General features: G+C 39.8%; 1 protein-coding gene across 1 annotated transcript; it reads right to left on the bottom strand.

The window, feature by feature from the left end:
* Window positions 1-988: 988 nt before the first annotated feature.
* Window positions 989-8,939, bottom strand: LOC147033061 (beta-1 adrenergic receptor-like). Its single transcript, XM_085871172.1, has 2 exons — window positions 8,150-8,939; window positions 989-2,418 (listed from the first exon to the last, which is right to left on the bottom strand). The coding sequence occupies exons 1-2, from the start codon at window positions 8,783-8,785 to the stop codon at window positions 2,062-2,064; spliced, it is 993 nt and encodes a 330-aa protein (XP_085727298.1). The 5' UTR covers window positions 8,786-8,939; the 3' UTR covers window positions 989-2,061.
* Window positions 8,940-13,065: the final 4,126 nt, after the last annotated feature.

Below are 13,065 nucleotides of genomic sequence, written 5' to 3' on the forward strand. Positions count from 1 at the left end.
ACCATGTCAGTTTGTGAATGTCTATGTGTGGAAAGAGGGTCCCTCCAATTACTAGGTTATAAGTGGTGCAGAGTTCTATTAATCTCTCTCCATTCCATAATACCATTTAATCTTTCGTGTTACTCATCCAGCACTATGTGCCAAGGCCAACAATCTAAAGCGACCGGTCTCAAACGCTACCGTGGACACCCAGACACGCCACCAATATGAACTGAGCTGTTGAATGCGGCACAAAACATCCAAATAAACTACCGTAACCGAGTATTGTGATCCGTCCTGTCCCCCATACCCATCGTAGACGGGTATCTGCTCGTAATAAAAATAATAATGACAATTGAGCATTTCAGGGTCTCTCATTTTTCTTGTTTATCGATGTGGTCCCAAAGTTTAATGAGAGTTATTGGATGGGGAATTCTCTGCAGATGACTGGTTGGTAATTGATGGGTTTATAAATTTTATCTTGGCAGATTTTTTTGGGGGGGGTTTATGTTGGATTGAGCCAATGGAGTGTCCAGGCCATCTCCACATAAGTCTGCTGACTTCTTGATAAATACTTGAATTCATTGAACACCTTACCCCACACTGTTGCTTAAATTTTGCTTAATTCATAATAAGATAATGATTTTAACGATTGTTTAAAAAAATCCAAAAGCTTTGTGCTACCGAAATAGTCCAGAAGCAGTCCCGAACAACAAACATACACCACACCATTGTACCTTTATTTAATACTGCACAACTGGAGGTTTTTGGAAGTGTTATGACAGGTGATTTGTGTTTTACAGTCTTTAAGAATATCATTAAATGAACAATAAAATAGAGATTGTAAAAGTCAAACAAATAAAATATTCAATTTATATAAAATAAAGATTGTAAAAGTCACATAAATAATTAAAATAGGATGTAATCCACGGCAATAGAGAGGACTCGCTATATGGTGTTATTGTCAGTTGGGAACAATAGAGCACACAAACATACACATGCACACACATGGAAAATGGTTATTTTAATAACAAAAGGTAGTCCTTTTATAGATAAGTATGCAATGCAAGCTACTCCAGGATCAGGATGAATTGTTCACCTCCATTGAATAAAACAATCTTGTCTCGCCAGTAGAAAATGCATACATGAAGATAAAGGATGGTGTCTGGTATTTGACTTGTCAGGAAGGTACAGCATTACAAAGGCAGACGACATCAGATGGCAGAAGGGGATGAAGTGATTGCAACAGCGACCCCAGATGTTATAGCAACAGATGACCAAAATTAAAGGAGAATTATAAGATCAGGCTGTGTTGAAGGATGTATCAGTCCAAAAGGGAAAGGAATAAAAGGCAATGGGAGAAAGAGGAGAGAAGAGGAAGTGCATTGAGAGGGAATCAGGAAGGAATGCAATGGGAGGTAGCAGGGAGAAAAAGATAACCAGCTTTGATTGGGGTAGGAAGGGAACAAGAGGAGTTAGGGCAAGGAGAGAAGGGGATACAGGGGGTAAGAAGGCAAAGAAAATGTGGCATTGTGATAAGGTGAATGGAAAGTTGGAAGGTGAGTTTAGTAGAATGGCAGGAGGACAAGGGATGGTGGAACTCACCTAATTGAACCTTGTACGAGTGAAAGCATGCATTTGTTTAACAATCAGAATCTTCTGGTGGTGTTAATCCTCATACTAGTATAAAGACTTTTCCAATCGAGCATTATTCAGATATGCTCCTCAACTGTGAAACTCACTGTTTAAAAATATGACTCATACATTGTTTTTTTTAATCTCTTCTTTTATAGTTGACTTTTTTATTATGTAAATAAAGAGGTACATAAGACATTGTTGAATTGATTTATTTCGTTGATTATTGCAGAGTTGGAAGCATGAAAGAGGTGGGGGAGAAAGGGAGGTAGAAGTGAAATTGAGAAGGGGGTGATGGGAGAGATATGGAAGTCTGAAAAGGGTGGAGGGAGGTTGAAACCTGAACTGGGAAATGTTTATTGAAGAAAAAAGGCAGAACACATCCATGCATGGGTACACTTCAGACTAGTTGAACTTCATTGACATGTATGCAGTTTTAGTTGCGAATTAAGTTTGCACAGATTTCTCATTTGAATTGCAGTGCAGAATACGCTTGTAGGCAGTCATAAACTCAGGACTTCTAGAATATAAAAATGGATTGAATGTCGAATTTATGTCTCCAAGCCATATTAAAAAAAGAAAAAGTGGACCTGGCACGCAGGTCATACAAAATATCTGTATTGCATAACATATAAAAAATGGAAGCCAACAAGCAATAAAAACGCCCATTACAAGGCTGAGCGTTTTCAATGCTCGGCGCTCACTCGAGGAGAATGATTGCTGGTTGCGCTTCAATCCCGCTTCACCACCTGTCGCTGCATTTTCAGAAGTCTTTTTCACGGTTTCTTGGCCAATTATTCTAGCCTAGAAAGGGTGTAAAGAAGTTTTTATTGTGTGCAATATAAGTCCATTTTGCTTGAGTCATTCAGCAAATGGAAATAAAAAATATCTTCATTGCACCACATGCCAATCTATGATAAGGGGCATTCCTGATCCATATGCATCATCTCAGTCACCAATCATGGTGATCGTTTTCATGTGGACAATTGCTGTCAATAATTAATTTTACGAAATGAGCGAACAGCCTCTTCTTACACATGGGTTTACTCAAGAAACATTAGGATACCTTCGTGTGACTTGTAATAAATATTGTGATAGTTTTGGAAACGTACCCCAGGGCGAGAGCAAACATGGACACATAGGTGACCCGAAGATGAGTTATTAAAATAGTCTATGTGTCGGTCGACCCTTTTCCCCATGTCTTAGGGTTTGCGGTGGCATGAGTTGAGGTTAGTTCATGTTTTCCCATTGTGATCTCTTCCCTCTCTCACGCTGCTACTTTCAATCCTCCCTCCTTTACCCCATTAGTCCATTCCAAACCCTCTGCTACTTACAATCCCTCCTTCACATCATCAGTTTGTTCCAACAATCCCCCCTCTGCCTTTCTCAATCCACTAATAATCCCCATCACCAAATGTCAATTCAACAACCCTCCTTCACCCTATCGGTCTTATCTTTAACTCCGCAGCCGGTTGGTCGACCCTTTGTACATCTGCATCCCTCTCTGTTGCCACTCAATCTGCACATTGTTTAATTGGGCATATTCAGTCTGTCATCGCACCGCATCGCCACTCCACTGCCCCTCTCCCCCATCCTTTCCTCCCCTCCCCCAGTCTATTTGGACTGGCATAGCCACATTGGGCTGTGTGAGGTGAGGGAAGGAGTCGACCCCATACACTGTACTGTTCTTTTCTTTTCTCAGTAATTATTGTCATCTTCTTCTCCCCAGATTGGATGATGTTCATATGTCTTTTGTGTAAATAAGATTGCATAAGAATATGTGTTAGGGTTAAATCTGCTATTTTTGCCATTTTCATGTAAATACTTACTTTTAAATGATTGCTTGCTTATGTGTGTGTGAAATAAATAATTGTTGGTTGTTATTTCAAATTTGTCTCGGTTGCTTTTTCCTTCATTTTGTCTGACATAGTGTACAAGTATAGTGAGACGGGAATTTGTACCCCACCTGATTTGCACTGTTAGCCAGAGAAATTATCTGTTCCAATTGGCAAAATATCAACAGGTGCAGCGCCGAGGGTGTGGCCTCTAGTTGTGTTGCCGGGCCAATAGAAAGGTATCATGGAAACATCGAAGTGCAGCTCTGCTTGGCTCGTAGTCTAAGTCAAGCAGATATGGCTGTGTGAGAAATATAGCACATTGGACCACGGAGTTATCTGTGGTTAGCGGCCTCAGGACCGGGTGTTCAGGAGAAACTTGAGTGCTTCCCCTCATGGCAAACTACAAACCCCGCGCCATGGCAGTATGTTGCTTGGCAATCACAGGGGTAGGTTTAATGTCCATGGGGCAAGAGGTCATAATTATTTGCTTGGCCCCAAGAGTAGAACAGGGTCAGCTGGAGCCAAACTGGTTGATATTCACTGTGATTTGTGTTGCTTATGTGCAGATGCTGTGTCCCGAGCAGCTAGCAATTCATGGTCATTCAAGGTGTGATAATCAAGAAGAGCAGGGAGTTCAAAATACAGAAACGGCTGTGGGGAGGGGGACAAGTGCCAGACAGATGTGGTGCTCTTGGCTGCAGCCAGATTTGGACATCCATGGCTCTTACATTATTCTAAAATCCTCTGATAGTCATTTATATATCCATACTAACAAATGGCAGTGTGTGCATGTGTGTCTGTGTGTTTCCTCCATAACTCCAAAACCATGAAACGTAACAGCCTGAAACTTTGCGTGCATACTAAGAAAATTTAAAGAAAGTGCATGACTGAAAATTGGTTGTTTGGATTAATTAAATCACCCCTTTTGAAGATCATTAACAGCCATATTTAATTGTATCCTTTATCATGCATATCCTTGGCCAACTCCCTCTGAGGGGTCTTAAGGCATATCCTTGGTAACTTTGCTGGAGTCTGAAGCCACCATGTTTTATGGCCTGCTCAACCACTCCTTGACTTGGAACAAGCCACAACGATTTTTTCTTGATAAAGTTCTTTGTTCACATTCCTCACATATTGTTGAATGCCTGTTCATCATTGCTACAAATAGCTGTGTACATCACTTTTGTACGTAAGTGCTATAGTTTTCAAATCAGGAGGTGGATCAATTTCTTGCATTATATGATACGACTTTCCATGATCTCCATAAATACACAAGAAAATTTGAAACTTCCATAGTGTTAAACTTTTGTTTTTCTACTGTTTGGAGAATTATATTGAGTGAACAAAAAATTTATGAACGCGCAAAAATTTACCAGCTTCATTAAGCCATATAATTTAATGCAATCACTCCTAAAACTCGTGCCCTGTCCCTCTGAGGGACTGATTATCCAAAATGGCTGCCAGATCGGTGTCGACATTTTCGGAGGTTTCACAAGGTTCTCTACATGGAATCAAAGGAAATCTGGTGAAAAACAGACTTTTTAAAATAAAGTTATTACATTTGTGCAGACAGTGAACGATGTACCACATGATGTGTGAACAGACAAGCAGGCAATATGGCGGATTATCTGCAATGTTTATTCACGGGCGATTGAACTTTGTGATGTCTTCTAGGTCATTTTACGTTGAGCACCAACTATTTTGTGGATAAAGTCATTATTTGAACTAATTTATTTTATTTCATGAACTGCTGCATGTGGGCTGAGGTCCAGGTGGTGTTTATATCTGGATTGGAGTTTATCTTAAGATGGGAGTTTATCTCTGGCCATGTCCAGATGAGAGTTTGTATCTGGATGTGTCCGGACAGGAGTTGGTCTCTGGACAGCTTGACTTCAGATGCATCCGGGCGGTGTTTGTCTACAAATATGTCCAGGTAGTATTTATGTCCAGACGGGAGTTTGTCTCTGGACCTGTCCAGGTGGTGTTTGTCTCCGGACAGCAGCTTGGCTCTGGACATGTCTAGGCAGTATTTATGTCACGATGGGAGTTTGTCTCTCAGTACTTGTTTGGACAGGAGTTTGTCTCTGGACATGTCCGGACTGGAGCTTGTCTTCAAATGTGTCCGAGCAGTATTTATATCAGGACGGCTTGGCTCTGGATGCATCTGGCAGGTTTTGTCTCCGGACGTGCCTGGGCAATGTTTGTCTCTGGGCCGTGTTTATAGTATGACCAGTAGAAAACGAATCTCATACCATTTTGTTTCCATCTTCACTGTTATTCTCTGCAGAAACATTTTGATTAGTCAGAATGAATCAAAGTTGATTCTACACCACATGTCTGCCTTCCTTTCTTCTCACCTCACATTGTCTTCCCTTCCCCCACCTCTCCTCGCTCCCAAACCCCTTCTCGCTCCCACACCACTCCTTACTCCTCAACCCTCCTCTCTCCTTTCCCCTCCACCTTTTCACACTCCACCCCCCCTCTCTCCCTCTGTCCCCCTCTTTTTCTTCCTCCTCCCTTTAGTATTACTGTCAGCAAAATGATGGGTGGTATTTGTTTGTGATTAATAAAAATGAATCTGAGGCAAAAGATGAACTGGAGATAATGCTGTAAAATTTGCATTTCTGCCTGTGCTGGCAGGCTGATATAGATGCTGTAAGTTGGAATAGGATTGAATGGCTGGCTCGTGCTCCATGGCAATCCAGTGTGCTTGCAAAGCCCCACCCTTGCGAAAGCGAATTGAAGAACATGAAAAGTGGAGTTGGGTTTGATTTACACTTATACACCACTGGGAACCCCCCATCATGGGAACATGCATACAGCAATATGAAAATAAATTCTGAAATAGATTTTATCAAGGTGTAAACTGCCATAAATTACACCTTTTTGCATGAAAAATATTATGAATAAAAATCCAAACAAGTTACATTTTCTGGAGAGCAGAGGCAAGCCTTATTATATACGTTGCGATATAAATAATGAATTCCTGGCACGTAAAGCACAACTCCAGGTGTTTCCAAAACATGCTGAGATTCCAACATTGTATTCTCACATATTGAAAACGATGACATTTAGTGGTGGAATAGCATAACTGGTCATTGATGCAAAAGCAACTTGCCTTTGAGTGTGCATTCTTAAGGTAAGTCATGGAAAAAAAATATGAGCGAAACACCCTTGTGTGTGGCAGTCACAAATAGTGGCCAGTCACGATGTTTTTGAGACAACCAACAAACACAGTGTTTTAATAAATCACTTAAAATAAGACAATCAAGGAATGAGTTCAAAACAAAAACCCAATGATGAACTTCAGAATGGCATCATGTGCATGCCATGCAAACACAGATTAAATTCTTGCAAAGTCAAATACATCCGAATCTGTCTAACCTGTTGATCAGGATATTTTATAGTCAGGTCAGTCTTTTGGGAGTGCCACTGGTAACATGTAACCCAGTGATAACTGTCGCATGGTCGGGTTGTTGGCAACGAAACCAACACCCCTCACTGGCTTTGCTAGTATGGAAGGTGACTGTGACACTCTGCGAAGATGAAAACCAACACTTGACAAAGGGTGGATGAGCTCCCTTCAGGAGCTAACGGGCATTCAGTACAGAGATGTTGTCTCTTAAAAAAACACCCATTGGGGGTCGGAAAATTCCGCCTGGCCTCGTTACCCCCTTATGCACAGGGATCCTGTGAAGAGGTTTTCTTGTTTCAGAACCAGGTGTAGGTTTTGCCAGTTTTTCCTCTTCTTCCTTATTTGTAGCCCTTTACAAATAGTGGCTTTCAGCCTTGTTTCAGGTGAACTTCAAGAATAAATATAAATAAGTAAATAAATAATTCAGGAGAAAAACTCAGGGAAAAATAAGTTATCAAAATCTATTTGTCGAGCATATATGTACAAGCAATATGCATTGTGGTGAGAAATTAAGTGTTATATTTGTTCTTTAATCAAATTTAGAGCAAAATTTCTGAGATTGGTAAAAAAAAAAAATCATCATCATTTTTGTCTGTACTTATATTCAAAAGCGAATATATTTATTTGGGTGTGAAAATACTCATTAACTCTCTATCCTTGAAGTATCATTTTAGAAGACATAATATCAACCTTTACATTTCGTTCGTACATCAACTTCGGTTTTATACACTCACCTGTCGTTCGGGGTCTTTTAATACCAGTGAGTGAATGAGCACTATGATTGAGAGAGGCATGTAGAAAGCGATAACAGATGAGAATGTGGTGTAACGCTTTCCGCTCACGTCAAAGCAATCTCCAACCTTTAATTGAACAACGCATGACAACGTTTTGGCCACCAACTTGCTTCTGCTGACCTTTTTCAAGAGTGAAGACATTGATGCTGACCGGAACGCTGAGTCATTTGTTGTTCAATCACAGGGTGGAGAACTGAAGATGGATTATTGTTGTTTTACTGTAGAATATATGTATGTAAGTATATATATATATATATATATATATATATATATATATATATATATATATATATATATATATATATATATATATATATATATATATATATATATCAATGTTCATGTGGAATTTCCTTAGAATCAGAAGCAAATTTACTTATTTATCCTGTTAATATGCATACATACTCATCAACTCTGTATTCCTGAAGTACAGTAATAAAATTATCCTTTGATAAATCCTTACACAGATTTGACTTCAACACACTCACCTGTCGTTCGGCTTCTTTTAATACCCGTGAGTAAACGAACACCATGATCGAGAGAGGCATGTAGAAAACGATGACAGATGAGATGGCGGTGTAGAGCTTTCCGCTCACGTACTCACAACAGTCTGGATCTGCATAGCAGGCCTGCGCTGCTGGATCGTCAGATTTAAACCACCCGAGCATGATGGGGATTACTGATATGGCAGTGGATAAAAGCCACACTCCAGCAATCAACAACTGGGCACGGAGAGGTGTCATGAGCTCTTTATAACGCAGAGGCGAAGTAATGGCCACATAGCGGTCTATGGCAATCACACAGAGGGTCTCGATGCTTGCGACTCCACAAATGATATCGACAATGTTCCACAAGGTGCATACAATCGGACCAAAGACCCAGGCACCAGTCATGAGTTTTGCAATGTTCGGTGGCATCACGAGGGCACCTGTTAGTAGATCGGTCCAGGCAAGTGAGCTCACGAAGGAGTTTGTGACTCCTTGCATCAAATGAGAAGTTCCAACTGCAACCAGGACTAATATGTTGCCTCCAACAGTCAATAGCACCACAAAAGTAAGAATAACTCCAAGAGCTATAGTCCAAGGATCATGCATTCTTTCCAAATCCGTATCACTTGCATTCATTTCACTGCCGGGTAAGATATTTTTCAAATGCACGTGAAATAGCAGTTACCTTCAATCTGTTTATCCACCGTATTGTTTGAAAGTTAAAAACAAAACTTGTCTCCAGATTCGTGAAATGCAAAATTGTTTGCTTTTTCAATTGTATTGGAAACTATATTTGCCATTGAGGTTTTGCCTGCTTCGTTGAACTCTTATATACAGTACATGAATGTCAAAATATACCCTGTGCGTCAGGTGATAACGCTAACATAATCCTAAGAAATAATCCCTCGACTTCAGAAATGTGAACCTTTTTTTTCTCAAGTGAATTGGCCTGTAAATGAACAATGGTGAAGTGGTCATTATTTAACTTGCAATTGGGTGAAGTGGGGTTGGAAATGAGACAAAGCTTGGAAGCAAGGCATATGCCCTAAGGTGAGCAGCTTGCTCATTAATCTCTTCATTGTCACACCCTGGGGTTTTACAATGGACAACATAAAACTACAACCTCCCTTCTGACCTCCTTCTGGTAGGGTGAACATGTTTGCTTCAGTTTTGAATGGTGACATTTTTTTGCCCTGCTCTAGTTAAGTACCATGCCTGATAAGGAAGATAAATTGATAAATTTAAAAATGACGTGTGGATGAAGCACTGACATCATGGGTCAAATTACCTCTCGCCATATTTTATGCCAGTGTGCACAGTTTTCATCAAGGACAAATGAATAGACACCTGCTTTACTTAAACGAAGTAAAATTGATTTTTTCATATTTGCACGAGGATAAAGAAAATAATAAAATTCAGTTGAGGCCTTGAAAACCATCACATACAAATAAAATCTACAACCATTTAAAATATTCCATAAACGAAATCCACATCCATTAAAACCGTTGTATAAACTTTTCCCATGACTGAGTGCAACTCCATCGGGCCATCAGGCTTGCACACATCTTAGACGATGGAACTGCTTACTGTCTTTGCTACAGAATCAACTCTTATTATATACTGGTCATGTCAACCAACCCAGACAAGTCGAAGGGTGGAGAACAGATAAATTGCAAGAGCACTAGGATCTGAATTATTAACTGACACTGAGTTATCCAATCACCCATCTATAACTCAGCTACCTACCATTCCTGCCAATATCCATGTAGTCATCCATCCCCAATGCTTAAATAGACATATCTAACTCTAATTTAAACCTACATAATGGTTTTAATGCTACTACCTTTCCAAGGAAAGCATTCCATGCATTAACTACTCTGATATTACTGTCTTAACTATCTGTTTCTTCACTCTTAGGTTGTGGCCACTGATCCAGCCACTCCCTTCTTTGAAAAACGATTCTGCACTTATTTTCTCCCTACCCATCATTGGCTCAAACATCTCAATCAGATCCCATTGTGCTGTAATCACCTCCTTTATAATATGTAAAATTCTGTCTCCTTTTGCCACTCCTCATAGCTTAGTCCAGCTAGTCAATGAATCATTCTAAACATTCTGTGCTAAACCCTCTTTATGGCAACTATACCCTTCATCAGATGTGGTGTCCAAATTAAACTGTACACAATAATCTAGGTGAGGCTTTACGAAATCATTTATGATGTAAACTACTTATTTTGATATGTAATTTATCCCCCTGCAAATATAACCTAAAGCCTTATTAATTTAACTCCTGGCACTTTGCTGTACGCTTACCCTCCCATATCAATGATAACTCTCAAATCCTTCTCCTTCATCACATGCTCCAGGACTGCTCCTTGTATTATGTCGTACCTATTTACATTATTGTTACAGAGCACCAGCACCTTACTTTTCCTTCTGTTAAATTGCACCTGCCAATCTTGCTCACAATATATTAAAGTATCTGGACTCTCCTGAATCTTATCACCTCTTTCTCGATTATTTACTTTACCTCCAAGCTTTGTCTCATTTCCAAATTTGGAAATCTGACTATTAATGCAATTCTCCAAATTAATGATATGAATTATGAACAAGAATACAAATACTGATCCAACCACACCTTAAAAACAGGACGTGCAGATTTACATTCAAATAAATAAATAAATATGTAGGTAGTGGAGATGGTAAATTATTGGTAGCAGTGGTGGTAAAATGTAAACAAATAAAAAACTAGAAAGCATCTGAAAATGCAAAGCCTGTCCGTTTTGTATCCTGACTTCTTCCGAATGCCAAATGGTACCTTTGACCATGTGAACAAATTCCTCATTTGTTTTCTTCATATTCTGATCATAATGCTTTGTTGAAAATCTGATGACAAAAGCTCAAATGATAAAAAAATTACAGCTTACAAAAACTAAAAATTAAAATTAAAATTTCAAGTCAATTGGATGAAAATTTATTTTATGTGACTCTGACCTTTGACCTTTTGATCAAATTATTAATGTCTTCTCCATATTCTCATTACGAAGCTGTTATAAATAGATAATATGTATATAATATAAAGTGGACATAAAAAAAATAGAACTGTGAACAGTATTGATTGGCTTCCAGGCAGGTTGGCACTTTTGGTGTTGGTGAGCAATTTGTATTTCAAGATCAGTTTGTATTGAAAGCAATTAAACATTTTTTGCATTGATCCAATATGGCTGCCCTACCATTTGACCAATGATGTCAACATTATCATATCTGTAAGGTGTAATGTCAATCGGTTTAATGGTTGTTTTTTTTTTCAATCCAATATGGCTACCAAACAACACAACTGATGATGTCATCGTTTTGCACATTTCTTCCCCATGGGTACGTGATCATGTTTAAAGTTTTGCATTGATCGGTTAAGCAGTTTCAGTGAAGTAGGTTTTTATAGTTTCTCCTTTAATCCAATATAGCTACTAAACCAAATGCTTGATGAAGTCATCGTCATCAACATTGTTTCCACATGGGTATGTAATCATGTATTTAAAGTTTTGTGTTGATGTGATAAGCGGTTTTGGAGATTGGAAACGCTATTTTGAGATTGAAACCCACCAGAAAACCAAGATGGAAGCCATATAATTTTGTCTGGGTGCCAGGGTGGGTGGAGTCAAGTGACTAATGTGGATGTGGTCCGGCAGCTGTCCGAGATTGGTTAAAAAATGATCATTATTCATCTGTATTTATATTCAAAAGTGAACACAGTATATTTATTTGGGCTGTTAAAACACTTGTTAACTCTCTATCCTTCAAGTAGCACTTACAAAGTCATGATATCAGCCTTTAAAATTAGTCCGTACATGTCGTTTGGCTTACACTAAATACCGATGAGTAAATGAACGCCATGATTGAGAGAGGTATGTAGAAAACGAAGACATATGTGAGAAAGTGGTGTAAAGATTTCCGCTCATGTACTCGCAACAATCTGGATCTGCATAGCGTGCCTGCGCTGCTGAATTGTCAGATTTAAACCATCCGAGCATGGTGGGGATTACTGATATCACATAGATAAAAGTCACATAACACTCCAGCAATCAACAGACTGCACAGAGCAGTGTCATGAGCTCTTTATAATGCAAAGAAGTAATGGCCATGTAGTGCTCCATGGCGATCAAGCAGAGGGTGTCGATGCTTGCTTGCTACTCCACGAATGTTATCGACAATGCTCCATAAGGTGCAACCAATGAGACCAAAGACGCAGGCACCAGTGATTAGTTTTGCAATGTCCACCTCGTCCAACCCATGCATATTCTCCCCCCCCCCAAGCCCCATTCCTCCCCATACTCATTGTTTGTCCTAGTATGCCTCGATCTTGGCCTTCAAATCTGCTGTTGGTGTTTCTTTCTTGTCTCTCTCTCTCTCTCTCTCTCTCTCTCTCTCTCTCTCTCTCTCTCTCTCTCTCTCTCTCTCTCTCTCTCTCTCTCTCTCTCTCTCTCTCTCTCTCTCTCTCTCTCTCTCTCTCTCTCTCTCTCTCTCTCTCTCTCTCTCTCTCTCTCTCTCTCTCTCTCTCTCTCTCTGTCTCTGTCTCTGTCTCTGTCTCTGTCTCTGTCTCTGTCTCTGTCTCTGTCTCTGTCTCTGTCTCTGTCTCTGTCTCTGTCTCTGTCTCTGTCTCTGTCTCTGTCTCTGTCTCTGTCTCTGTCTCTGTCTCTCTCTCTGTCTCTGTCTCTCTCTCTCTCTCTCTCTCTCTCTCTCTCTCTCTCTCAGTCTCTCATTCCTTTTGGCCTGTTGTGTCCTTATTCCATTTATTGTACAAGTCCATGAGCCTCGACTATGTATACAAAACAAAAATGCTGACAATGAGCAGCAGCTTGCACAAGTCCGTGACAGCAAACAATCCGTGACCTTGTGCCTGACGAATTAGCTCGTTC

The sequence above is a fragment of the Eptatretus burgeri genome, chromosome 2, assembly GCF_056783735.1.
Source record: "Eptatretus burgeri isolate ZD-2024b chromosome 2, Ebu_testis_v1, whole genome shotgun sequence".
NCBI classification, from domain to species: domain Eukaryota; kingdom Metazoa; phylum Chordata; class Myxini; order Myxiniformes; family Myxinidae; genus Eptatretus; species Eptatretus burgeri.

Bases quoted from the DNA above. Each gene is read 5' to 3' on its own strand.
- LOC147033061 (XM_085871172.1), bottom strand. From the start codon at position 8,785: ATGAATGCAAGTGATACGGATTTGGAAAGAATGCATGATCCTTGGACT. The intron at 2,419-8,149 runs GTGAGTGTGTTG...CACCCTTTCTAG, and splicing joins TAAAAGAAGCCGAACGACAG to GCTAGAATAATTGGCCAAGA.